The following is a 25857-nucleotide window of genomic DNA, read 5'->3' on the forward strand; positions in this document are numbered from 1 at the left end:
TTTGGAGACACTCTTGGGCCAAACAGATACAGAGAATTACAGAGAACTGGCTTTAAGTTAAAGGCTGCAACAATTACACAGAATCAGTTCCTTCCTGCCTGGGGCTGTGGTTCCATGTCAAGTCAAGCAGCTCAGCTGCTGCTGCAGCTCCTGCAGGGAGGGACTGACCCATTAAAAATCTCATTTTGCTGGACACCTTGTTCAGAGGCTTTAGTTTATGCTAGTTACCCTTAATCTGAATCATGTGTGGTTGATGGGCTGGCGTGCTGCACTTGGAACCTTTCCTGTTGTGCTTTTCAGGGATGTGCAGTACGTGCCTTGTATTGGCTCCAGGGCACTGTGCACAAGATTTTCTGCATGCAGTAGTCTCTGGATTCTAATAACTTATTGGGCAGGTTGATGGTGAGCTGACATCTGTCCAGTCCTATTGGCACCTCTGTGGTTTTATTTTTGACTTGGGAAACTGCAATGTGAAGGAGCCTGCAAATTAATTTTCTTTCCTAGGGTGTTTTTTTTTTTTTTTAACCTTTTTCCCTTTTCCTATTTCTGCTCTAACTTTGCCTGTTCTGCCTATTCTAAAGGCTGAAATAGGTTAGCCCCTCTTCTCCTTCCTGCTCCCACACAGGCACATTTTGAAAAGTACCACAGCCTCAAATTTGCAGTCTATGCAGTTTGAGTGTGTCAGATACTCCAGTCTCTAACACCAGCTATTAGGGCTGTGTTTAGTCTAGCAGTATTTGAAATAAATTTGAGCTGGTGGAATGTGAGAGGACTTTAGAGATTGCTGAAAAAGAAGAGTTATTCCAAGAAAACCCATATACTCTCAGGAATGCCAGAGGCAGCAAGAGAGAGAAGAGAAATAGGTTATCTATAGCCCAGGCAAATAAAATATTCTTATTATAACTCCATGGGCACTATGCCAGCTCTCTGCAAGCAATATTTCTCTTTGCATCTTGCTTTGCCAGTTAATTGGACATCTATTATTTCATTATTTCAGCAGGAAACATAGCCTGAGTGATGAGTTTGGTACCCAGCCCAGTGCTACTGTGCACTTGCTGAGCCCTGAACTGTGGAAACGCTTCCAGTCACTCTCTGCTCCTTCTCCGAGTGTGTGTGAATCGTCAGAGCTGCTCAGCGACATTTTCTAGGGACAGTGGGTCTGTGACATGCTCCTCCAGCACACAGCTCTTCCCATGATGTTGAGGGCCCTGCAGGGATGGAGCATCTCCTCCTTCCCCATCTCCTGCTCCTTTCCTTTCCCTGCCTGGGGACCAGTTTGGCTGCTCCCTTGGGGACATGGGAAGGACATGGGACATTGGAGGACAGAACCACACACCATGTGCAGGGATGTGGCAGCCCAAGGCTGATCCCCAATGCCCAGTTCTCTCTGCCAGATTATTTTGGTCAGTTATATCTAGAAACTGTGGTGGAAGCAGCTTATTTTAAGATGATACAAATTTTTTTTTCCTTCCTTTTTTTCATTTTTTTTTTTTTCACTCCAGATCCTGATTTTGTAAACAAGTTTGTTTACCCTTCCTACCCAACTCTGGGGTTATCCACTCACAGACCAGAGCCTGAGCATGGTTACAGCTGCCTGCCTGGATGCTCACGATGAATTTTTTTGCTGACAAGCTTCAGACCTGCAATTACTCAGAGAAATTATTCAGCAAATAGTTTTGAATAATGAACCCCTTTGAGAAATTTGAGTTGTTTTGCAGGCAGATTCCAGACAGAGAACATGCTCAGCAAGTCGTAGCTTTCAGCACATTTTCCCCTCTGTTTGCCAGGCTGTGGAGTTGGCAAAGCATCCCCTTCTGATACCTTCACCTAGGATTAAAGGGCTCCACCAGACTCTTGTGATGCAAGCTGAGGGTGCCCACAGCTCAGAGCAAATCTCAAATCTCCCCACATCTCCTCCTTGATGGTGGTCTCAGCTGCTTTTTGCTTCCAGTCCAGCTCCCCCAGAGCAAGGCAGCAGAGATGGCTGCATCCATACATGTTCCCAGCAGTGCAGAGCATCAGGGTTTGGAGAGCTGGGCCCTGCCTGGTGTCACCTATTTTGGCCATTATTGCCTTTGTGATCTGCAAAATCAGCACCTTAAATTGCTGCAGGGCCTTTGAGCAAAGGGGCTTTGGAAGAGCAGAGTCAGGAGAGGTCCCTGTGAGAATTCACTCCTGAGAGCTGCAAGAGGAGGAAAGAGCAGCTTTTGAGGTCAATTAGCTGTAGGTTCCTTCCAGATCCCACCTGCCAGTGGAGCCCAGTGCAGGATGTTTTATAGCTGGGGAAGGAAAGCTTTTGGCAGGGAAGGCCAAAATGAGTGACATCACTTTGCAGCTTTGCACTTTGGAGTCTCTTGGTCCCTGAGTCCCATCAGGGGGCTGATCACTGTGGAATAAAAAGATTGGCACTTGCCAGCAGGGAATCATGAGGGCCAGCAGCTGAGGACTTGTCACTTTTCAGGGCTTTCAGTCACCTGCTCTGGACTCTGCAGCTGGGCAAAGCAGTGGATGGTAGAGAGCAGAATCTGCTGAGTAAAGGACACAGGATTCCAGCCCCTCAGGGATTCACCTCAGTGAATACAACATCTGCACCTTTTCCACCACAAAGGGGACATGAGAGGAGGAGGGGAGAAAGCCACACAGGGCATGGAGAGGTGTGGGGGAGCTAAAATGGTTGGCAGAGGTTGCCCAGAGAGGCTGTGATGCCCATCCATGGGAATGTTCAAGGACAGATGGGGCCCTGAGCAACCAAATCTAGGTGTGGCACCCCTCCCCATGCAGGGAGGTTGGAAGGAGATGACATTTAAAGTCCTGTCTGACCCAAAGCAGTGTATGATTCTATGAAATGGCCTGTTGTTTGTTTTGGAGCTGCCAGAGGAGGAGGATGGCAGCGCTGCCAGGGCTGAAGGCTGAGACATCCATGGGCCACGCTGGCTTGAGCCGTGCCTGCAGGAGCAGCCAGCGCATCCCATCTCTGCACACAGAAATGTCTCTGCCCTCACCGGGGCCGGGGTTTGCATATTTGAAGCTCTACGGCCACAATCTGTCAGCGGGAGAGCAGCAGAGGAGGAAACAGCTTCAGACGCTTGTACGCAAACATTTCTGCCCAAAGGCAGGACAGGAATACAAATCACCTCCTCTCTCTCTCTCTCTCTCTCTCTCTCTCTCTGTTGGGCTCTGCGCGCTTCCATTTGCAACTTCTGCACATTCAGCTGCGTTTGAAGCACTCGCCAAAGCTCCCGCAGCCCTTCCGAAAGAGCCGAGGTGGGAAATTCCCTTTCTCGGGATGTTTTGCCACCTAGTGCCCAGCTGGGAAATCTCATCCCACTGCGCCTCCGGGAGGCAAAAGCACCAAGAATGACTTTTTTTGGGCGACCGTAAGTATTTTAGGAGGATAAAGTGATGCAGGAGCCCAGATTTAGGTACTTTGGTGGGTCAGACCCTTTGGGAGGCAGCAGGACATACTGGTATCTAATTTCTGACAATAGGCTTCAAACTCTAGAATTGTTCCACTACTGTCATTCCTGTTGCACCTCTGAAAAGGTGATGCTGGAAAGAGTGAAGGAAGGATAGGAGCAAAGAGCTGCTGACCTTTGGGGTGGGTATCACAAAGAGCAGTAGAGCTGGATGTGAAGAGGAATGGCAGAAAGGACAGGGGTGATCCAGAAGAAAATCAGGCAAGAAAACAAGTTCCATCAGTCACCAGTTTGGGTCGGTCTTGGTTCTCTCATCCTTCAGAGAGCAGTTTGCTCCTGCTGTCCAAGTGTTTTACAGAGTAGAGTTGCTCTACTAGAGTTGCTCCTTACTGTAGAGTTGGAACTGCTGGTGGAGCTCTGAAGAAGAAGAGCTCTGCCTTGTTTCCAGCTGGCTGAGAGCACATCTCACTGCTGTTCCCCTGCTCAGGAGATGCTGGTGATGGACAGGACAAGGCTGTGCATAGTGGAGCTCTGTCAAATAACAAGAGAACAATGGCACTACTAACCCAGACAGACCTGAGCCCAGAGCAAATTCCCTGCGTGCCTAGAAGCCAAGTAACATCAGCTGGGAAGCCAGATCCATGATGGATTCTCTCTGTCTCTCTCTCTCCCCCTCTCTCTTTCATTGCTAGGACGGGTTGCTGATGATGGAGAAATCCCAGTTTGGTGGAGAAGGGTGAGAAAGCAGAAGGCAGAGATGGAGCTGAAGAATGCCAGGTAAGCAAAGCCTCCAGAGCATCCTATTTATAGTCAGAGCTCTCACTTGCCACGTGTCCTCCAGACAGGGGAGCTGAGCAGCACTTCCAGCAATTTCTGCTGTGGGTATTTGGCATTTCTCACCATCACCAGGTTTCACTGAGAAAGGGGGCTTGGAAAGCCACTGTCAGAGAAGAGTTCTTCCTGCTGTGAGGGGCAGCCTTAAAACAGCACTTGGAAACTGAGGAGGACAAACGTGCAGTGCCTGGGCAATGACTTGGTGCTCTTTGTAGCCAGCAGCTGATTTAGGAGAGGAAGTCCTATCCTGAAGAATCTCGTCACAAGCATCCTGCCTGCATCTGGAGGATGCTCCTGGACAGGCAGACACCCAGGCTGGGTGTTTTGCCATCCCAGGGGCCAGTCTGCCCAACTCTGACTTTGGCCAGCATCACCATGGTACTGAGCAGCAGGGCTGGCTCAGCAGCAAGGACAGGCAATTGTGTCCACATCCTGCTGTCACTTTGTATTTGTGCTGCCAGGTAATTGGTGTTGCATGCACCCGATGTGACCAAGCACTCTGAGCTCACAAGGATCAGATTTTCAAAGCTGTCAGCCTCCCAAATATGCCAATAGGTGACTAATGGCTTCTAAGTGCACTATGCTCTAAGAACCCTGAGACATACAAAGGGGCTGAGATAGGACAGGAGAGGGAAAAGGCTTTGTGTCATTTAAAAAAAAAAGCTGCAACTCTCAAGTGTTTTGCAAGAAAGTGTCTAATGTCTAATATGAATTTCTAATGAAAAGAAAAACATGAAAGAAATGCCTTAAATATTTCAATTACTATATTGATCGACATTATAAAGCATGTATTACTAAACCATGTTCTGTCATTGTTCTGCAGCAACTGATAAACAGCATCTTTAGCAAGTGTTCTCACAAGTTGGTTTTTTTTTCTGTATTCCCCTAGTTTGTGAAATGCAGCTCTGTGGAGCTCAGCTTACCCCTAATCTATTTATCTTAAGAACAAAACACCAAAATATCACTGTAGCAGAGACAAGAATCGTCTCAAATAATATCCTTCTGATGGGCTTAAAAATAGAAATAAATCATTACGAAACAGTCATCATCAATGGCTGGAACAAAAATAGAACCATTGCTACATCCTTTTTTTAAAAAAATACTACTCAAGTTTAAAGTCATCAAAATCCAGTTTTGCTGTTTGCTTTAAAAGCTCAGGTACCAGAGGAGTCTTGGTGAGAGCAGAGATAAGGCCTTTTTCACCATAAATGAAAGTTGATGTAAGTGACAATATCCGTGTCTCTGACCTGTGACAGGCACCAAACTGGTGCATGAGGAAGAAACTACAGTTCCAAATCACCATGAGGTCAGCAGAAAATCTTTTCCAGATTGTTTTATTATCCAGCTGGGAAATGTGAAATTTAGAATTCCCTCATGCCTCACAAAAATTGGTGGTTGAAGTAGCTCATCTATAAATAATTTAAGTTCCATTTATATGGAATTAAGATTCCAGTATCTCACCAGGTCATCATAAAGACAATCAACAGCTTATCTTCTGTTACGTCACAATTCCCTGTGGAAATCCCCTTTTTTTGTCCTTGAGATATGGTGTTGAAGTCTTGATGTGAGCAGGTGTGGGATGCAGGACACTGATTCTGCTGAGCCATCAACCAGGCTTCAAAGCTGCATCCTAAAAAAAACTGTGCCTGGGATATGTTACACAAGAAAGGAAATTACATTAAATGGTCTTTATAGAGCCCAGAGAGTCGATAATTTTAATGCTGGGTTCTTTTCAAGCTGGTTTGAAATTTGTCATTACTCTTTAAATGGGTTTGCTTACGGAATGTTGCAATTCAGGTAAGGGCTAGGAATCCTGGGCTGTTTCCTACAGAGCTGCAACAAGACAAAATCCAATGAACAACCATTTCAGGTGTTCCAGAACCCACTCCCAGGTAACTGGAGGGTCTCCAGTGCACAGTGACTCTCCCAGCTGTCATCAAAACCCGAGGCATGCAAGTACTAATAGCTTTCAGTAGGTCTGGTGAGATATCACACTGCAGCAGCAGACACAGAAAGAAGCATGACTTCAATAATTTTATATCATCTTAAGGATCTCTGGGCCAGCTATGTCATGGAGAAGTGTATTATTTCTCCAAGAATGTGATGGTGGAGATTGAATCCAGAAAAAACATGTTTTTTGGGCACATATCTGAAAACAGTCTAGTGAAAAACTTGGATTAGTGTTAAGCAATTTAACAGAGGGTCATGCCAAATTGGCATCATCTTCTTACAATTGTTCATGACTTTATCTTACTCAGTGACTAGCACAGCATGTAATTTTCTAGGGACAAGGTGTGAGTGTCTGGGAGATCTTTATATAATCTATGAAAATTGGAAGGAAAAGATCAAGAACAGGAATTCTTTATGTGGATGCTGTGAGGTATGTTCCTGTTGATAGAAAGTGCTTTAAAGAGAGCAGAGATGAACCCCATGAGGGCCTGGGAGATCAGGGCTTGGGAGGAGGAGTTTTGTTGGAAATCCAAGCTGACCCTGGGGATGTGGGGCAGCAGGGCATGGGAGGCCAACCCCTGGCATGGTGGAGGGGCTGAGTGCTCTCATGTGTGCCAAAGATGGGCCACCAAAGAGCACATGGATGAGCCATCTCTGAGCCTGGCAGAGACTGCTGTGAAGTATCTTCATTCTTTGTGAAGGCAGTGTGTGCCTTGAAGACATTCAAGGCCTGAGTTCAAATCTTTCTTCTGAGCTGGCTCCACATCCTGTCCTCTCCATGGATTGAGAGTTCAAAACCAGTTACTTAACATTTCTCTTTGGATGTTTATTTTGGTTTCTATTTATTGGAAGAGGGAGGAAAAATATGCACATAGGATTTCCTAGTTGAACTCCAGCATGGGATTCACATGTTGTCACCAGAATGACAATACAGGAACCCTACTTTGCTCTTTTCTTTGAAGATTAAAGGAAAAGAGAGCCTGTGGAAAGCAGTCTCTCACCTGGTAGGCAAAACTGTGAGATGGAGCCAGGAGCTCTTCTGGATTTTGCAGGTGTTTTTGCACATCTTACACCCTGCCAGTCCCACCTTCTTCTGCTCCCTCTCTGGGCACAGCAAGTGACTCTGACTGCAGTTCCTCCGTGTTCAGCTGTTTCCATCACACCCAGTAGATGGTGCCACCAAGCAGTGCATTCACACCAGCAGTTTCTTGTCGGAGGCATTTTAAGTTTTCTTCAATCATTGCACAGGTCTTAGGATCCAGAAGAATTCATTCCTTCCACCACTACAAAGAGGTTTTCCCAAAGAGGCTTGGGATATTGTCACAGCAAACATTTATACTTTAATTTTTCCCTATTTTCGTCGTGTCATGTAATTAGCATCATATTTACTGTACAAATATATAGGGGGGAAAAAAAAAGCCTAAGCTGTGATCATTCATTTTTGAATTTATATAATTTCTCTGCTTTTCAAGTTTTTTGAGTAAAATTCAGTGCTCAGATTTTTTATTGGGACAGGATCTATTGTTAGGAAACTCCTGTGAAACAAGTTCTGGATAAGAAATGTTAGGAGTGAGTGAGTGCTCAGCACCTTCAGTCATATCTCGAGAATCTTTGCTCTTTATTTTCCACCCTCTTAGCAGCACATTTGCAAGTGAGAGATGCACTGATGGTTCTGTCCCTGGCCAGGCTGGAGGCTTTAGAAACTCATTTCTTGTAACCAGAGCTGACAGCAAGGGAACAAATGGTGAGCTCCGTTTCCATCTTAGATGTCTTCTGCTGCACCAGCCCCCAAATGAGAATCCCTCCTGTGTAGCACAAATGCTTTGATAATTCAGGCTGTCAACTTGTCTGCAAAAGGCAGAAAATGAGATATGAGAGAAGGATCCCCTGTGGGTAAAACACAATACTTAATTCCTGATCCTTTGTGTTTTTCTTTTTCACAGGAAGATTCACCTGTGGAGCATTTGGTTTCCTATGTCTCCAAGCATGGCTTTCCTTTTGCAGGCTGTTTAAATATTTACCTTCTCTGCCCTTCTCATCCCACCGTACTTCAAACCAGAGAAGGGAACGTTTATCCACATGCAGCCTGGAAGATGCTTGGTCTGAGTGAGTAACAAATACCTGCAGTTTAATAAAGACTGGAGTTTTCAGTCTTTGAGAGCATGTATTACAGCCTCAATTTGGAATAGGTGATGAGGTGATTACTAAACCCTGGTTGCCATGGGGAAAGAGAGGAGGGTGATTGCTTTTTGATGGAAGAAACTGCGAGGTACCAACAGTAACTTACTGCTAATGCACACTCAAGGTGCACTTGGCATCAATGCATCTGGTGGGGAGCAGCAGTCAATCTTACTAATGTCTGAGGAGTCAGCTCTAGCAGCAGCAGTTATTGATGCAGGAGGTCAGCTCTTTGTGACTGGTCTTTCCTGGCAACCCCCTCGGGTTTGGTGTGCCTGTGGGAGTGATTCCCACAAGGGTGCTCAATTCAATTTGTGAGCGGCTCAGGGGTACTCATAAATCAAGCAGACATTGGCCACCTTCAAACAGGAGTAAAGCATCAGTCCAAAATGGGATCTGGAGCCTGAGGGATTCTTAACAAGGCAGATTATTGTGCTGGTGTGCTGGAGAGCAGCTCCTGCCTTAAAATTCCAGGGGTTTAGGAGGAAAGCTGTGCAGTGTTGGGGCTGCTGCTGGCGGTGCAAGGATGCCCCAGCTGAGCAGTGCGTGCCACAGGGTTTGTGTCTGTGTTTTGGTGCTTGGAGCACAAGGAAGAGATTGGCTCCTTGATTAGATACACCAGGCTGGACTCTGCCCAGCCTGGGATAAAGCTGCAGCAATCCCTCTCCTTGAAAGAGTCAGGCAAAGGGAATATGAGAAGGGATTGAGACTCTAACAAAGCAAAGGTTGATTTCCATCACTTTGGTGATCACTTCGATGGAGACCCCACAGAAACCACGGCTGCTGGTGGCTGTGACACCCTCTGCCACCACCTCACAGCCCTTGGGGAGGCAACCTGACTGTGGCACCTTTCCAGGGCAGAATTTGGCCTGGGAAAGCAACACCAAACTGGCTGAGATGGGGCTGAGCATTTCTTCAGGAACTTGAGAGTGACAAAGGGGCTGGAGCAGGTGGTGGCTGCTCTGAAGGTGCTGAGAAGCCCTGAGCACCTTCACCCTTTCCTACACTCCTCTGCTGTAGAATGTGGTTGACAGCTGCCCTTGGTGTCTTGTTTCTCTCCAAAACGGGAAGTATTTTGGGTGTAACTATTGAAAATCTGGGCTAAGTCCTGCCTTCTGTGCCAATTGTCCCCCAGTATTTCTGGGGGTTCCTGCAGAGGTAGCAAACCAGACTGTTTGCCCTGGTCACTGTGGGTTTTCCACTTGGCTCTTCTTCTCAGTGCTTTTGCATGTTGGAAACAGCTCCCAAATAGCCAGAGTCTTTGGAATGACACTTCCCTTATCATCATCCTTAATGCTCAGACAGTGGTGGAGACACATCATTGTAATTGTGTTTGTCTCCTTCGCTGGATTTTCCTTGTAAATTTGTTCCTTGCATTTATTTCTGGATGGCAGATGTGTTAATGGCTGGGCAGTTTAATGTGTTTATCTTTTGTGTGCTGTATATTTTTGATATAGAAACAGTGAGGAGAGATAAGCATGAAGAAACCACTTCTGCATTAATGCCAGCAATTCTGACATTATAAATATATATGAGAGAGTTTCTGTGATTATATTTTAATGTTTTGTTTAATGCGTTGGCTCTCTGGGGACGAAGATAAAAACCTCATTTGTATAATTTAAATGGCTAGCAATAAAAATAGGAGCAAAGCAAGGACCAATTAAATAGCCATGCTTTCTAACCCATGCAGATCCCATTCCCTTGGAAGGTCCAGTCCCTGCAATGGAGCCTGTGTGGCTCCAGCCCTGCTTTCCTGGACAGAAGCCGTGGGCTGTGGAGCTTGTGGCACCAGACCCTGGCAGCTCCTCAAGGAGGGGAGTCAAGCCAAGCTGAGCCTCATGAGATGTTACAAGGGAGGCATGGGGACCATTTTCTGCCAGAGCTCACCTCTAGGTCAGGGGTGGCTCTGTGTGGTGGAAAAGTCTCTCCTCCATCCTGTGCTTCCAAAGAAAGGCTCAGCAGTCTCTTGTTGTCCAGTCTCAAGGTTGTTTATTGCAAGTTATCTAAAAGATTTTCCTCTCGGGCTGCTGTGGTTTGCCCACAGCTCAGGCAGAGGCACACACACACCCTGACATCCTCTCTGACTCCCGACTGCTTCTTCTCTCCCCGCCCAGGGCTGCTGCTGTCTTTTATATGGTACATTCCGTGTTACATGGGTACAGTTTTCCCAAATGCCTATTACCTATATTAAATGGTGCTTTTCTACTCTAAACCAATCTGTGAGTGCCAACATCACCAAGAACATGGAGGTAAGAAAGAAGAAAGAGGGAGGACAGGACAGGCCCAGATCCCTCCATCTTAAAACCTCTGACCCCCATGTACAAAACTAAAACCCCCCTGTACAGCGCTCAAAAATTCTTCCCTCTACTTTGTGACTACTTCTACTATAATAACTAAACTTTTGTGACTTCTCGTTCTTCCTGCAAGGTTGGTAAATCGTTCCATGGTTCAAACACAAAATCACAGCTGTTTCCAGCTGCCTGCCAGGGTCTCAAATGCTTCTGACCAGGGCCTGGAACCTCCAAAAATGTCTGAGGGACATTTTGAGTTCCGACAATTTTCCATTGGAGAGGCAGTGGAAAGGACAGCAGGGACTGGCAGGGGCAGTTGTCCTCCACACCCGCTGTGTGTGCACAGCAGACCATCCCATAGTAAGAGGTGAGGCATATAAAATAAGACAAATTTATGTAGTCCCTGTGTTGGTTATTTAGTTCTCAAGCAATTCCTCCTAGCAGAAGTGCTCACCTCTGGTTTCTTAGTTTAGGTACCTTCTTGCTACTTCACAATCTGTGTTGTTTCCAACTCTGTCTGTGCCCAGCTCTTTGTTCAGGGTGGCACTCCCTCATCTCACCCCTTTGTTCACAGATTTCTCTTATCCAGCACAGCATGTCAAGGAACAAAAATTACAATTCCTAGCTTTTCTCACAGTTGGGAAAAGGACTTGGGGAAAAAAATCCCCAACAAACCCCAAAGCAATAATCTATCAAAACATTTCCCAAAGGCTGCTGGCCCAAACACACTGAAGCTTATCAGCACAAATGAAGCACTGCTTTTCTCTTTCCCACTCCTTTTGAGTTCTCCCACCAGCACATCTCTGCTCCCACAGAGAGGATACAGACCTTCATCACAAAGTGCCATGCCCTGAGAATTTCCTCCAGTCACTTCTAATTGCGAGCATGAGAGCAGCCCATGGCTTATGGCCCTGATTTCTGTGCTACAAGAGCAGGCAGCAAAGATTCCCTCTGGTTAGGCAGTTCCAAGACAGCAGATAAGAAATTTAAGCTTTTGCTGTCTGGTTGGAGCTCCAGGCTGGAGCGAGGAGCTTCCCACGTGCCCTGGCAGAGCCTCTCTTGGCTTCCCCTGGCAGTAGGTATGGAGGAAGGGGAGCTGCTCCATGATCACTTTCAGACCCCCACATCCATCACTGCCCCACCCCTGTTTTCCCAAGTTTTGCTTTTTACTTGGTGAAGCAAAGACTGGGAAAGAGTTGTTTGCTGTTTCTAGGAGTTCTGGCACTGAGCCTTGCAGAAAAGCTTTGCTGTTTCCATGACAAATTTGGCAGCTTTCTGGCTTCTGGGCTGTCATGCCTGGACTTCAGGAAGAGAATTAAGGAGATGAGATCAAAAAGAGCATTTTGTTATTTGAGAGCGAAGACTTTCCCACCCTACTCAGTCTTCCCACACTGTGCTTGCAGATGCAGAAACGTGGCTGCTGTAGGTGTTTTTCTTCCAGGGTGTTTGTCTGTAGATCCATTTGAATCCACACAGTTAGTCCTGTGTGACATGGTCTTGGATAAGCCATGAATTTCCATTCACAGCCTGTGATCACACAGACATTCACCAACTTTTGGAGGAACTCATGGTGTTCTAAGCTTGATGTGCGTACACTGTAATTGGAATTATATTCATATGTATGCATTCGTTATTTCTGAGGTCTACAAGAAAAGCCCATACAGATAGAAAACTATTTCTTCTCCTTTATCTGAATTTTTGCTGTAAGAAGCTGCACATCATCAGGACTGTGTCATTCCCTGCAAAAGGCAGCCTCGAGGAAGGGGCTTAAACTCTCTCATGCCAAATTGCTGGGGGACACAGTTGCCCATTTTGACCTCTGACAGCCTGTGTGGAGCAAGCAGATGGCCAAAAATTATCCAGCCTTGAGACCTGAGGGTAATGAAAGCATTAGCAAGAATTTCACCTTTCTGCAGGGAGAGAAAAGAACACATTGCAGCTCAGACCTCTTGGAAAGATCTAATGTGGTATTTATTTCAGATATAAATTTTACTGTATAAAAATTACACCTTTTTACTCAGCCTGTGGTGCCAGGTCCAGCTCTCACTTGTAAATTAGAAGTAGATCCATTAAGGCTGTGGAATTACAGCAGCTGATGTGACAGCAGCCTCCCCTTGGCAGTATTTCATTCACTCTGAGCTTCCCTCTAATCTCCCGTGGGTATGAATCAGAAGAAACTCTGCTGAAGCCAACAGTGGTGGAGAGGGAATGAAGGAGAAGCAGGATCTGCATGATTTTGGGCAGCAAGGAGCCCGGGCACACTCTCCTGCTGCAGAGGGGCAGTGTCTCCACTGCCTCGCTGGGCAGCCCGAGCCCTGCTGGAGAGGTGACACCAAAAATGCTTTTGCACAAACTCCTGATCACTGTCTGGTGTTGCTGTGTGGATGCACCTCTGCACCTCCTCCCTGATGTTCCAGAGCACCACATGGACCTTGCAGGGCTGGTTGTCCCCCCAAAATCTGTTCCCCTCCCACTCACAGAGGAGCAGACTGCAGCCTTGCCACTGCTGTGAGGATTCAGGAGGGGGATTTTGGATAGTTTTGCCATTTTGAATCTTTCCTTGATGCATTTCTGCCAGGGGCTGTGTTGGGCTGTTAGCTCCTGCAGGAGAACATCCCACCTTCGTGAAGCTTTGTGAGTCAGCCCACTTCAAATACCAATGTGTACCAAGAGGCAGTGCAGGAATTTCTTGTTTGCTCCCGTGCTACCAGAGCCCAGAAGAACAATCAGACAAAGCAGAAGTGCTGGATGCAGCCTCAGGAGTTCCAGGGGCAGTTCTGAGCTGAGGGAGACAATCAGGGAGGTGGCTGAGTCACAGTCCCTCAGGAATTTTGCTGCATCTCTGGTGCAGGTACCACTTACCTGCTGCTGGTTGTGCCCAGTCATGCTGGGAAAGGTCTTCCTCCAGGCATGTGGCTTTGTGAGATCCTTGGGCTGCCTCTGGTACCGATTACAGCAGATTTAATAGTGTTATTAGTTTAGCCAGTGAGACCTTTATCAGAAGAGATTAGCAGGTGGATGAGAGCTTTAATATCCTTGGCAGATCTATTTCTCCCCCAGTAATTGCCTTAAGATGGTTTTATTTCACTGTCTGGACTTTCTCTCCTTCCCCTTTTTATCTTTTAGCTTATTTCCTGAATGTTTTGCCACATTTTCCTGCCTCACATTAAGAAATAGCAGCTCATGACTTGTGAGCACTGGGTAATGGGATACATCTGCCTGAAGATTCATTCATAAAGCCCTTTAATTCAGCAGCTCTGTTCTTGTGGTGAATGTCTGAGGACAGGAAAGCGGGGGTTGACTGAAAACACCTCAAGTGGAAAATTAAGAAAGGCAGAGACTCTGCAGCACCTGGGGCAGCAGCCTGCACACCCAGGGATGCTGCTGCTTTTGTTTGGAGGTGCTTAGCCAGCCACAGAACAGCCACCTCTGGCAGGGGCAGGGGGAGGCCACTGCTCACTGCTCTGCAGGTTGGCTCCAGAGCACCTGGTGGAGGGCTGTGGATGGGAAATGCCTGCCAGGTAAAGGAATTATTTAAGTTTGGTAATTTTATCCTACAGTGCCCACAGCATTTTGCGCTCCTCAGTGCCTTAAAACCTCACAGAGACAGGGGTAAAGCATGTGGGGACAAGTTGTTAATTCCTGGATCTCTCAGGTGCAGAAATACTTCATGTGTATTTTAAAAAAATAAATTATCCTTGGATAATTCACCCACCCCCCAGTGTGCAACATAAACCAGTTGTCTTAGAGTGCAATGAGTTAAGAAGGAAAAGGTTGAACGCAGAAAATGTTTAAAATCAAAGGTCACATTGCAGCTCCATGAGACTTCCCCTTCTCCCCATGGGGTGGGGATAATCACAAGGTAATCAGTGCCCCCTGCCCTGGCAGCCCTGAGCCAGCCCCTCACCACTGCTCTCCAGGTATTTATTTTTTCTGGGGGTGTCTTCAATCAGCAAGAGACACCAAACAGGAACACTCTGGTGTGGATTCCTCACTTGGAAAAAAGTTCTCTGCAAGTGCTGCATCCATCATTTTTGCTGAAATATTTTATAATATTTCCTGGCTGTTTCAAGTGAAGGAGGAAAAAATCCCTTGCTGAGGACAGCCAGGAGCCTCCCCCAGGGCCTGGCAGAGGAGCCTGGGGGTGGCAGTCACATAAGGCTGCGTTGACTTTGCAGCTGTGTTCTGTCAGTTCTGAGTCTGAGGGCTTGGCCTAAAGATGTTTAGGAGGCAGAGAAAGCAAGTGCTGCAGTTCCTGTACCCCTGGGCTGACCTCACCAGTAGTTATTCATCCTCAGAAATTTTGGGAAAGTCTTACATGATCCCTATACGTGCCAGTACTTTCCTGGAGGCTGAGTTTCCCAGAGGGTTCCACCAATCTCTTTGGTTGTACCTGCTCATAGCTGCTTTTTATTTGCTCTTCTAGCAGCTGCCAGTGATTTATTTTCATGACAAATATAATAAAAAATGTAAGCTGAGCTGCAGTGTTTTTTCCTAGAAGATTCACAGTGATAGTTCTCTGATTCTTTGCAAGGGCATCACAACACACTGGAAACCCAGGCAAATCCTGCAGTCTCTGTTCTTTTAGATATTTCACTGTTTAGATATTTCACATCAGAAGAGATCGGGTGCTGTGTGTGGGATGTGCTGTGGTGAAGGAGGAATTATACTGATGTTGTGGATAACTTTCCAGCCAGCTTCCATCCTGTTTTGAATGCCAGCCTCTGTAAGAATAATGTGCAAAATACCAGCAGGCAGGAGTTCCCTTTGGAGGGTATTCCTCTTTCTGGGATGTTGCAGTGAAAGTGCTGACCCCTTGAGAGGGCTGATGAATATTAGAAGAGGGATGGATCTGTTGGTTCTGTTGTGTTGCACTGGAGTGGGCACCATGCACCATCCCCTGGGGCTCCTCAGCTCTGGCTCTGTAAGTGCCTGAGTGAGCATTTCCCAGCCCGTGCTGTGCCAGCATTAACGTGCCCTACCTCCAGGTGACTCTGCCTGGCAAAGTCTTACCACTGATCACATTTTTCCAGGTCTGAAATCATCCTCTGCTCTTGCCTTGCACTTTAATGTGGAAGGATTTTTCATAGGGATGTAAAAACAAGGGTGCTGAATAGATCAAACAATGCTCAGCCCAGCAGCCAGCTCCCAGTGAAGGCTGGTAGCACGTTCTGGGAAGGAGCAAGAGTGGAAATTACAGGTCATACACCCACTGTACTCTAGGTCAGAAGTTTCATCATTGTTTTAAAGAGCTGCTGGTGGCCTTTTCTGCTGTGATGGGTCCTCTCCTCTTTGACTTTTTATTGCTTTCAGCCCTCACCACTTCCTCTGCCTGTGAGCCCAGCAGCTGCCAGGGTGTGAGAAGAGGTGCTGCTTGCCCTCACACACCTTGGATGATCCTTCCACTGGCTTCCCCTGAGTGTTTTGTTATGAGGAGCAGTGATTCATCAATCTCCATGTGAAGGCTAGGTAGCAGTCATGATTGTACCGACCTCAGGGATACCTGGTACAAAAAATTGTCTCTTTTCCATCTCTCTGGTGGTTCCCACAAAACAAACCTGTCACATCTTTGAGGCAGTACTGACAGTACGAGAACAGGTCATGGAAAATGAGAGGGTTACTGGGCAGCAGCTGCCTGTAAGTCCTTACCACAGCAAATGGATTCAAGCACTGGCACAGCTGGAGTCCCCATTCCTGGAGGGGTTTAAAAGATGTGGCATTTGGGACCATGGTTTGGTGGGGGCTTGGCAGTGCTGGGTTAATGGTTGGACTCCGTCATCTTAGAGGTCTTTTCCAACCTAAATGATTCAGTGGTTCTAAGAGAGCTGTTCTAAACATCCTATTTCTGTAACGTGGTAAAATGCCTGTATTGATTTAAACAGCAAAGCAGAGAGGAAGGACCCATGGGGGAAGAGTGGGACTGAGATGCATTAGCAGCATTGCTGAGGGAAAACATTGTCCTTGAGATGCCTAAAATTCACATTTCCAGTCTGCCTGGGCACATTTAGAGAGACACACATTTCCACAAGCACACACCGAGTATGAGATGTCTGGCTGGAGCTCCTTTGAGGGAACCATCACCAGCCAGAGCCGTGGCTGCTCCCTGCTCCTCAAAGGACCAGGAGCCCCTTGAATGCCTATCAAAGCAGCTGCCATCTGAAACGAGCACCTTGTGTGGCCTGGAGGACACTCAGATTTCTTGTCAGCCTTAAATATAAAGAGATCTTTCATCAGACAGGAGAGGGAAGAAGCCACCTTCCCGAATGCTGATGTTTCACCTCTCTGGGATCCAGGATGAGTCAGCCAGGCACTGCTGAGCTCCACAGACCTGTTCAGGTTAATAAAATCACTGCCAGAGCCTGGGCAGCTCACAGGATGCTGTGTGGCTTCCACATTGACGTCACTGCTTCTCATTTACCCTTGGGTGAGAGTGACCGAAATCCATTACTACCTGGCAGCCACTGGGTAAAACCCTGCAAAATAAATCAGTGTTCTGCACAGCAAACAGGTGTCTGCAGCACAAAAGGAGCCATTCAGATCAGCAGGGCACGAAGGGATTTTTCATCAGGGGAGTGAAGACATGAATGGGTCATTAGAGTGAGGGGAATTCACAGGCAGAGAGTGATAACAGGGAAAAGCAGGGGGAGATTTCACTGTGGAGACAGTGGAGAAGTGGTTGGAGTGTGGGGACAGAGAAGAAGCAACCAAGGAGGCAAAGAGGAGTTAAGTGAACAATTCAACTTTAGTATAGGAAAACAGGGACACTGAACAAAACTGGAAAATACATTTAGAAGTGTGAAGAGGAGATAACCTTGCCTAGTGGAAGTGACTTTTGCCACTGTGAGTCTCAGAAGTGCTGTGGGGCTGGAGGAAGGCACAGGCACCTATGTCAGGAGGAAAAGATCCAGGTACACTCAGGAGAACACAGTCCCTGCTATTTCTCCTTCATGGAGGTTACAGAGGCTTCCAGGCAGGACCCAGGCATTGGCATACAAATTCAGAGAAAAGAATTCTCCTCTGGGATATTTTAAAATATGGATATCTTGCATCTTTGACTTCATCATTTGATCCTGTCCATTTTCAGAGCCAAGAAACCACAGGGAATGGAGTTCCATGGTCCCTTCATTGTAGTTTATTCAGGGCAGGATTAAATATACAGGTCAGGGCAGTGTAGGGGTTACAACATTGTGTTACATTTGGTCTGGGGATGAAGAACATCTTTTTACAGACGTGGAATCAGTGGGCATTCAGAGTGAGCTTTTGATGCTCCTCAGTCTGCCACATTTTGCCAGCCCTAAAAATATGCCTTGAAAAAGAAAATAAAATCTCTACAGGCTTTTATCCACAGCTACTAAAAGATCAGCAGTAGGTACACTCCTATATCACCTGCAAAAATGCAGATGTTCTCATCTCTAGCACACATAAAAGCCATAAATCTGGGTAGTTGTAATGTCTTGTTCATTCATATAAAGAACACAAATTGTGGATGGCACTGCCTGGTAAGGAGGAACCTTTCACTTCCCAGGCAGATAATCGTTAACATTAAATGCTATTGAGGGATCATTACAAGGGTTAGGTTGAATGGCTATTCTCTTGTCTCTACTTTTTTTGCCTACAAAAGGAACCCTGGAAGGCAGCAGGATATTATATGAAACTTGGATTTCCTTAACAATCCTTCCCTTGTTCAGTAATAATAATAATAATAATAATAATAATAATAATAATAATAATAATAATAATAATAATAATAATAATAATAATAATACAAAAAGCCCCCAGTCATCAGAAGCCTGAGTTCCTTTAAATTCAAAATCCTCTCGCAGGGACGCTGCTGTGTTCAGTCTGGGCTTTGCTGAGGGGACAAACCTGTTGTGCCAGGTGCTGGGGCACAAGGAGATGGGCATGGGCTCTTCTGGCACCAGGAGATAGTGCACATCCTCTCTCCCCTGGCATCGGGCAGGGAAGGGGCTCATCTCTGTTATCATTCCAGCCTTTTGGATTTTTTGTCTCCTACCTGTTGTCTGATCTGACGTGTTTTCTCATATACCTTGGGGGGAAAATTCTCCTTTGTGCATACAGGTCCAGTGCTCAGAACAACAAAATGCTCAAGCTGTACTGGAGTCTTCCAATGCTAACAGAATAAAACTATACAATTTATTTATCAAAGTCTCCTTTAAAGGAGAAGATGGATGAAACAGGTTTTAACCTACTTGTGATGCTCAGGAAAAGTATCCTTTGATTCGCTCCTTCCCAGAGAAATAGCATTGCATTACTTGTTTCTGATTTTATTAGCTATAAACCACTTTCTATTTCTATTTTCACATGCCATTGACTTTGTTTGGTACATACACAGCTGAACAAGGCTGGTTTTTCAAGTGCAAATCATGTTAATAGATGCCCAGTTCTTTCCACTCCACACACAGGAGCACTGCTGTAAGAAAGAGAGCTGATGCCCAAAAAAATATTTTCCTGCTTCATTTCCTAAATCACCTCTGAGGTCACATCAGCCCTTCTGAATTCCCAAACGTGGAATGGTGGTGTTTGCTTTAGTACTTCTGCCATGGTCTCTTCACATAAGGAGAATTTATTTGCATGGAGGAGTGAAACAATACGAGCAGACAATGAAATCTCAAGTGGTAAAGTGCATGAAATTCTCCATTTACTATTACTTTTTATGATGCTGTTTCCAGCTTTTCTTCACTGCTTGCAACTACAACTGATGGATTTGGAGCACAGAGTGCCTCTTATCACTGCTCTTCATCAGCAAGTGTGAGCAGCAGCAAGCAGTCAAATCGTTGCTGTATCCAAAACAGCACCTCAGCATCCAGGGATGGAGCTGCAGGGAGAGCTCACTCGTTGGGAACTTGATCTGTCTAATTATGTGACTGTTGACTGGGCAACAGGCTGCACATCCAGTTGTCCCCAGTAAAAACAATATGTCTTAAAATTTCATCTGAGTTAAAATACATCATCTTTTTATCTCATTACCTGTTTCCTTCCCTGTCACAGCATTTTGGAACTGGTATCAAGAGTTATTAGAAGAAAGCTCTTTTCCATCATTAAAATACCAGGTTCAGAAAGATCTCTAGAGTCCTTAAATGCAGATGAGGGTATGAGTGGCACTTCCTGAGCAGAATTACAAGGAAGTGTTCTCACTGGAGACAGTATTCAGAGATGGATGTTGGCAGGAGTTCGAGTGTCCACACTTGTTCTTATGGCCATGACTTTCCTGACATCTCCTGTCCATGGAGGGGGTGGTGGAGGGTCCTTTCCTTGCAGGCTCCACTGAACTCTGGTAAGAGAGCAGCTCTGGGACTGAGGAATGAGTTGTCCCTTCAGACAGAGAGAAGTTAAAGAGAGAGACCATCCTTTGGTGGTATTTGCTCTTCATTTCCTTGGCTGATCTGTAGAGGTTCCCAACGAAGCAATAACATATTGGGTTGAGGCTGGAATTGGTGAGGCCAAGCCACTGAGCAAAAGGTCTGAGCTGCAGGATCCAAGGAGAAGGAGTCACATCCTGCAAAGATTTGGGGATGTTGAAATCAATCCAGATGTCCATCAGGTAAACGGGCAGCCAAGAGATGGCGAACAGCAGGACCAGGGCCACCACCATCTGTGCCACCTTCCTGCGGATCTTCAGCCTGGAGGCCGGCAGGGATCGGTTCAGGGCAGAGCTGTCCTTCAGCTGGCTGCTGCGGCTCCACAGCCGGCGCACCGTGAGGAAGCAGATGACCATGTTGAACAGGACGGGCAGGCAGTACAGGGCACAGAAGAGCAGAAAGTTGTAGGCTTGCTTGAGCCTCTCCTGAGGCCAGATCTCCCTGCAGATGGAAAAAACCAGGGGCAAGCCCTCCACCACCCCGATCTCATCCCGTTTGTTCATGAAGATGAGGGGCATGCATATCCCTGAGGAAAACAACCACACCACGAGGATGGTGCTGAGGATCCTCTTCTGGGTGAAGAAAGAGCGGGCGTTGAGCGGGTTGTGCACGCTGTAGTACCGGTTCACGCTGATGACGGTCAGGCTGAGGACGCTGGCCGAGACAGAAACAGCCTGGATGAAGGGCACTGCCCGGCAGAGGAAGTCCCCGTAGACCCAGGCTTTGTAGATGAGGTTGCCCACGGTGATGGGCATGCAGATGCACACCACCATGAGGTCACACACCGCCAGGTTGATGAGGAGGCTGCGGGTGGCGCTCAGGCTGGACACCCGACTCCGGCGCTTGCGCGTCAGTACCCTGATGGACATGATGTTGCCCACCAGGCCCACCACAAAGGACAGCAAGTACATCACTGTCAGGCTGATGGTGACAGGCTCCTTTGCAAAGAGGAAGAGCATCTTCTCCAGCTCTTCCCACCCCAGCTCCTGGCTGCCGTTCCAGAGCCCGCCTTGGGTCTGGTTCTCCTGCCAGAGCTGCAGAGGGTCAGGGGGGGCTCCGGGTTCTGGGGGGGGTGAATCCATGGCTGGACTCCCCCCACCCCCGGCAACCTGGGCTAGCGGGGCAGAGCCTTCTGCGCTGCTTCCAATGCTCCGGACATGGCAAGCTGGGATCAGCCCTGCCTGCAAAAGAGGGTGTGGAGAAGGGGGATCAGCGGGGATCGGGGCAGCGATCGCCCTTCAAGGGGATCTTCTTATCCACAACTTAGTTGAGAAGCGGCCGGGCTGGGCAGCGCGGCACCGGCACCGGTCCGGCAGCAGCGGCGGGACCGACGGGAGCCCCTGCCCGGCCGCGGAGACACGGCGCCTCCGCCGGGAGGACGAGGAAGGAGCCCCGAGCCCCGCAGCCCGAAGAGCATCCCCGGCCTCGGTCCGCAGCCACTCCCCCCGCTCCCTCTGTCCCTCACTCCCTCCTTCCCCGCAAAGTTGCGTGTCCCGCGGCCGCGCTGCCGGACCGCTGCCCCGGGCTGCCCCCGGGTCCCGGTGCCCCCTGTTCCCTCCCGGTGCCCCCCGGTGCCCCCCGGTTCCCCATCTCTCCCGCGGTCCCGCAGCGCGGCGGCACTCACCGGGCGGAGGGCGGGCAGCGCCGGCCGGGCTCCTCCCGCCGGCAGCTCTGCCGTGGATGGATGTGTGCGTGTGTCCGTGTGTCCCCGTGTCCGTGTGTCCGTGTGTCCCCGTGTCCGTGTGTCCGTGCGTGTGCGCGGCGGCAGCGCCCGACCCGCTGCCACCCGCGCGTGCTCGCACCCACGCACCCACCGCACCGCCAGCCCCGCGCACGCCGCGCGGCGCGCACAGGATGCGCGCCCCCACACACCCCGCACACACCCCGCACACACCCCGCACACACCCGCACACACCCCGCACACAGCCCGCACACACTGCACACCCCGCACACACTGCACACCCCGCACCCGCACACACCCAGCACACAGCCCGCACACAGCCCGCACACACCCCGCACACACTGCACACCCCGCACCCGCACACACCCATGCACACACCCCGCACACATCCCGCACACACCCCGCACACCCTGCACACACCCTGCACACACCCTGCACACCCCGCACAGACTGCATGCCTCGCACACACCCCGCACACACCCCGCACACACCCCGCACACACCCTGCACACAGCCCGCACACACTGCACACACCCGCACACTCCCCGCACACACCCCCCACACACCCCGCACACCCCGCACAGACTGCATGCCTCGCACACACCCCGCACACATCCCGCACACACCCCGCACACACTGCACATCCCGCACCCGCACATCCCGCACAGACTGCACGCCCCGCACACACCCTGCACACACTGCACACATCCCGCACACTGCACACCCCGCACACAGCCCCGCACACAGTCCCGCACACCCTGCGCACACTGCACACCGCCCTGAACACACTGCACACCCCGCACACCGTGCACAAACTGTACACAACCCTGCACACCCCGCACACGCTGCACACCCCGCGCACCACACACACACTGCACAGAACCCGCACAAACCCACACACAGCCCCGCACACCTTGCACGCCCCACACACACACAAAGCCACACACACGGAGTCCTGTTCTGCGACCCCCGCACACGCACGCAGACCCCGAGAGACCCTACACACATCCCTCAGCACGTCTGTAGACCCGCACACTCTGTGCACGCTCCCTTTGCACACTCCCTTTGCACGCACCTTCCTGCAGGTGCTCTGCAGAGCCAGGTACACCCAGGCACACTCAGATACACCCGGGCACACTCAGACGCACCCAGGTACACCCATGCACACCCAGGCACACCCGGGCACACCCGGGCACATTCAGACACACCCGGGCACCGGGGCCGGCCCTGGATGGGCAAAGGTGGAAGGAGCCGAGCCGAGCCGAGCCGAGCCGAGCCGAGCCGAGCCGAGCCGAGCCGAGCCGAGCCGAGCCGGGCCAGCCGCCCCTCCGGAGCCGAGAGCCCGGCCGTGGTGCTGAAGGGACAGCTCCGGGCAGGGAGCGGGCACGGAGCGGGCACGGAGCGGGGAGAATCCTGCTTCACTTCTACTCCAACATCCTCCACCATCCTGAGTTTCTGGCACGCCAAGGGTTAACAACAGCACAGGTGTGATGGGAACTCGCCCGAACGAGGAGCGCCGCACAGAGAACCCCAACTTGTGGTGTTTTCTATTGAATTGAAGGAACGGGGGAAAGGAACGTGTATGGGGAAAGTGTCTTGAAAAGTTGAAGTGCTTCTTTGAGGAGTAAGGTTGGTTTGTAAAATGGAACTTTTGACTGGAGGTGCTCAGAGGATGCCAGTGTATCACAGGGGACAATGTCTGATGAGAGGAATTCATACCTCTGCCTGAAATGTTTAGTTTTTATTCTCTTTCTTTGCCTTCTCTGAGGGGGAGCAAAGTAACAAATACAGCCAGTGAACGGTGAATGCCCTTGATTTCACTGGGAAATTCCCCATCCTTTTTGTTCTATGCATATGAAAGAATAAAGTAAATATTTTTGGTCAGTCTTACGTGAAATGAAAGAAAGATCAGTAGTGGAGCTACACTGTGGGGGGGTGGCAGGTGAATGTGATCAGCCTGCAAACATCTCCTGCATAAAATTGCATTTGCTCTAAGTGTGTAACTGCTCATTTTCCTACAGTTTTCTGTCTGTGTCTTTATAGGTCTTCAGAGACAAACAGCTTCCACAAACGAACTGCAGAGTGTTGCCCAGAGCACCAGGTACATTATTCTACACAGTAAAATGCACGGACACTCCCATGGATACCTAAAATCTGCTGCAGTTTCACAGCTGTTCCATAAGCAAACAGATCTGTTGCAACGAGGCAACTACAGAGATCAGATTTGGAGTTGGCAATTGGAAATCTCCATACACCCGAGCCCTTGCCAGCCTGCCAGCCTCCCTACAGCACACCTGCCATTGCACATGGAAAACACAGGATGGGGGTGATTAAGTCAACATTTTTAATAGGGTATTACCAGAATACAAGAGGAGACTGCAGAAATGGGCCAGGGCTTGTTTTGTACAGGTAGTTGCCTTCCAAATGTCCAAGCTAATAAATACATTTAACTTCTTTTTTTCTCCTCGGTACACTTTGTTTATAACTTGCATGATTTACTGCAGAGGAACCTTTAGGACTTCAAGACTAAATTACTAAGTGAATCAATGGTTCGATATAATTAGGATGAATCTACTTTTGCATCCATTGACACAACTCACAAGTGCCAAGTCATCTCTAGCAGCAAATGACGAATCCATACACTTTGTGCAGCTGACAGAGAGCACAGGGCATTGATTATAACAAATTCATTGATTCTAACAAGTTCAAAGTCGCCAGATAACTCAAGATGGGGAATCTCCAACTAAAAGAAATGTCATACCCTTTTCACTTTGGCTTGCCTCTTACAGAACAGCTCTGAAGTGGAAGCTAAATAAAGTACACCAGAGACAGGAGCCATCCTTCAGCAGCAAGGGCAATGAGCTGGGCTGTGATCATACAGCAAAGCACATCAGAAATAACCCACTGGTCTCACTGGAGTTACAGCTGTGAACAACTGACCTGAGAGGAGTGAGTCAGCCACTTTGGGGCTTCGCCAGAATCTCAAAAATCCCTCATATTTCCCATGCCAGCCGCATGTGCCCAAACCTGCCCTGCCCACTGCGCATCAGAGTCCTGGGCCAGGGTAAATTTAGCTTTGCTGCCTCAGCACAACCTCCCTGCTCCCACTGCAGCAGGAGCTGGGTAATCACACAGAGCTGCAGAGATGCTCTGCCTGTCCCAACAATGGGTGTAAATTCCGGAAACCCTGAGGATATTCCAGCTTGGGCTGGACCTTGAGAGTGTGAAGCTACAGCAAACCTTCTGCTCGTGCATCTACTTGCAGTATCTCATGCTGCTCTCCCTACTCAAACTTTTCCCCCTGCTACCCCAGCTCCCTGTCAATTTGGGGGATACACAGCCCTGTGTGGTCCCCAATGTGTTTGCATCCCTGACCTCTGTGTGACGGCTGGCACCTGACCAAAAGGCACTTTGCTCTCTTGGCTTTCTCCCGGTGCCCATCCTGACATGCCTGGTGTGTCTCAGCAGGCACAGTTTGAGGTAAAGGCTTGTTGTCAGGCTATAGCTGCTCTCCCCTCCTGTGCTTTCCCAGCAGGTAGGTGGGATGGGGTTTGCCCCCTTCACAGAGGTGAAACAGAATTTTGCTTGTCTCAATCAAGCAGGGCTGGATTGGTGCTACTGGGACAGATTGTCAATGGTGCTGCTTGTGTTAGGTGAGTTGGGAGCACAGTCCAGGGTGTTAGGGGTGAGCACGGGCACTGGTGAAATTGTTTCCCACTTGATTTTGCTGGGAGGTGCTGTTTAGACTGCCCTTGGAAAGCACTGGATAAAATCCCCCTCCCTTGCCACTTGTCCCTCTGCCTGCCACACTTTTTGACCGATGGCATGGACACAGAAGGACCTCGGGGTAAGGGAGACTCCCCCAGCCCTCACATCCCACCCCTTCCCCCTGCCAGGACCCTGCTGGAAGTTGTGTGTGAGCATTTCTAACGCCGAGATAACCACGAGCAATACCGAAACCTGGCTCTCTTGCCATCAGGAGAGAGTAACAACGTCATCATTAACTCACATTGGATTAGAAAAAAAATCTACCCTTCTCTGGGGCATTTTCTTATAAATCTCTAACCCAGCAACAAAACTCCCCAAATGCTCAGTGCCACCGGCACGGGGATCTCTGAGCTGGCTTTG

General features: G+C 48.8%; 1 protein-coding gene and 1 long non-coding RNA gene across 2 annotated transcripts; one reads left to right on the forward strand and one right to left on the reverse strand.

The window, feature by feature from the left end:
- The first annotated feature begins 2597 nt into the window (after positions 1–2597).
- LOC140680237 (uncharacterized) lies at positions 2598–24184 on the forward strand. The gene is made up of 3 exons (XR_003962787.4): positions 2598–3377; positions 4109–4193; positions 23773–24184. It is a non-coding gene; the product is annotated as an uncharacterized lncRNA (long non-coding RNA).
- LOC100228012 (galanin receptor type 1-like) lies at positions 19687–21934 on the reverse strand. The gene is made up of 2 exons (XM_030284723.4): positions 21674–21934; positions 19687–21230 (listed from the first exon to the last, which is right to left on the reverse strand). Exon 2 carries the CDS (start codon positions 21129–21131, stop codon positions 19806–19808), a length of 1326 nt encoding a protein of 441 aa, XP_030140583.4. The 5' UTR covers positions 21132–21230; positions 21674–21934; the 3' UTR covers positions 19687–19805.
- Positions 24185–25857: the final 1673 nt, after the last annotated feature.

This window comes from Taeniopygia guttata, chromosome 14, assembly GCF_048771995.1.
Source record: "Taeniopygia guttata chromosome 14, bTaeGut7.mat, whole genome shotgun sequence".
In the NCBI taxonomy this organism is placed as follows: domain Eukaryota; kingdom Metazoa; phylum Chordata; class Aves; order Passeriformes; family Estrildidae; genus Taeniopygia; species Taeniopygia guttata.

What these genes read in the sequence shown, in the direction of transcription:
- LOC100228012 (XM_030284723.4), bottom strand. Translation starts at nt 21,131, where the DNA reads ATGGATTCACCCCCCCCAGAACCCGGAGCCCCCCCTGACCCTCTGCAG.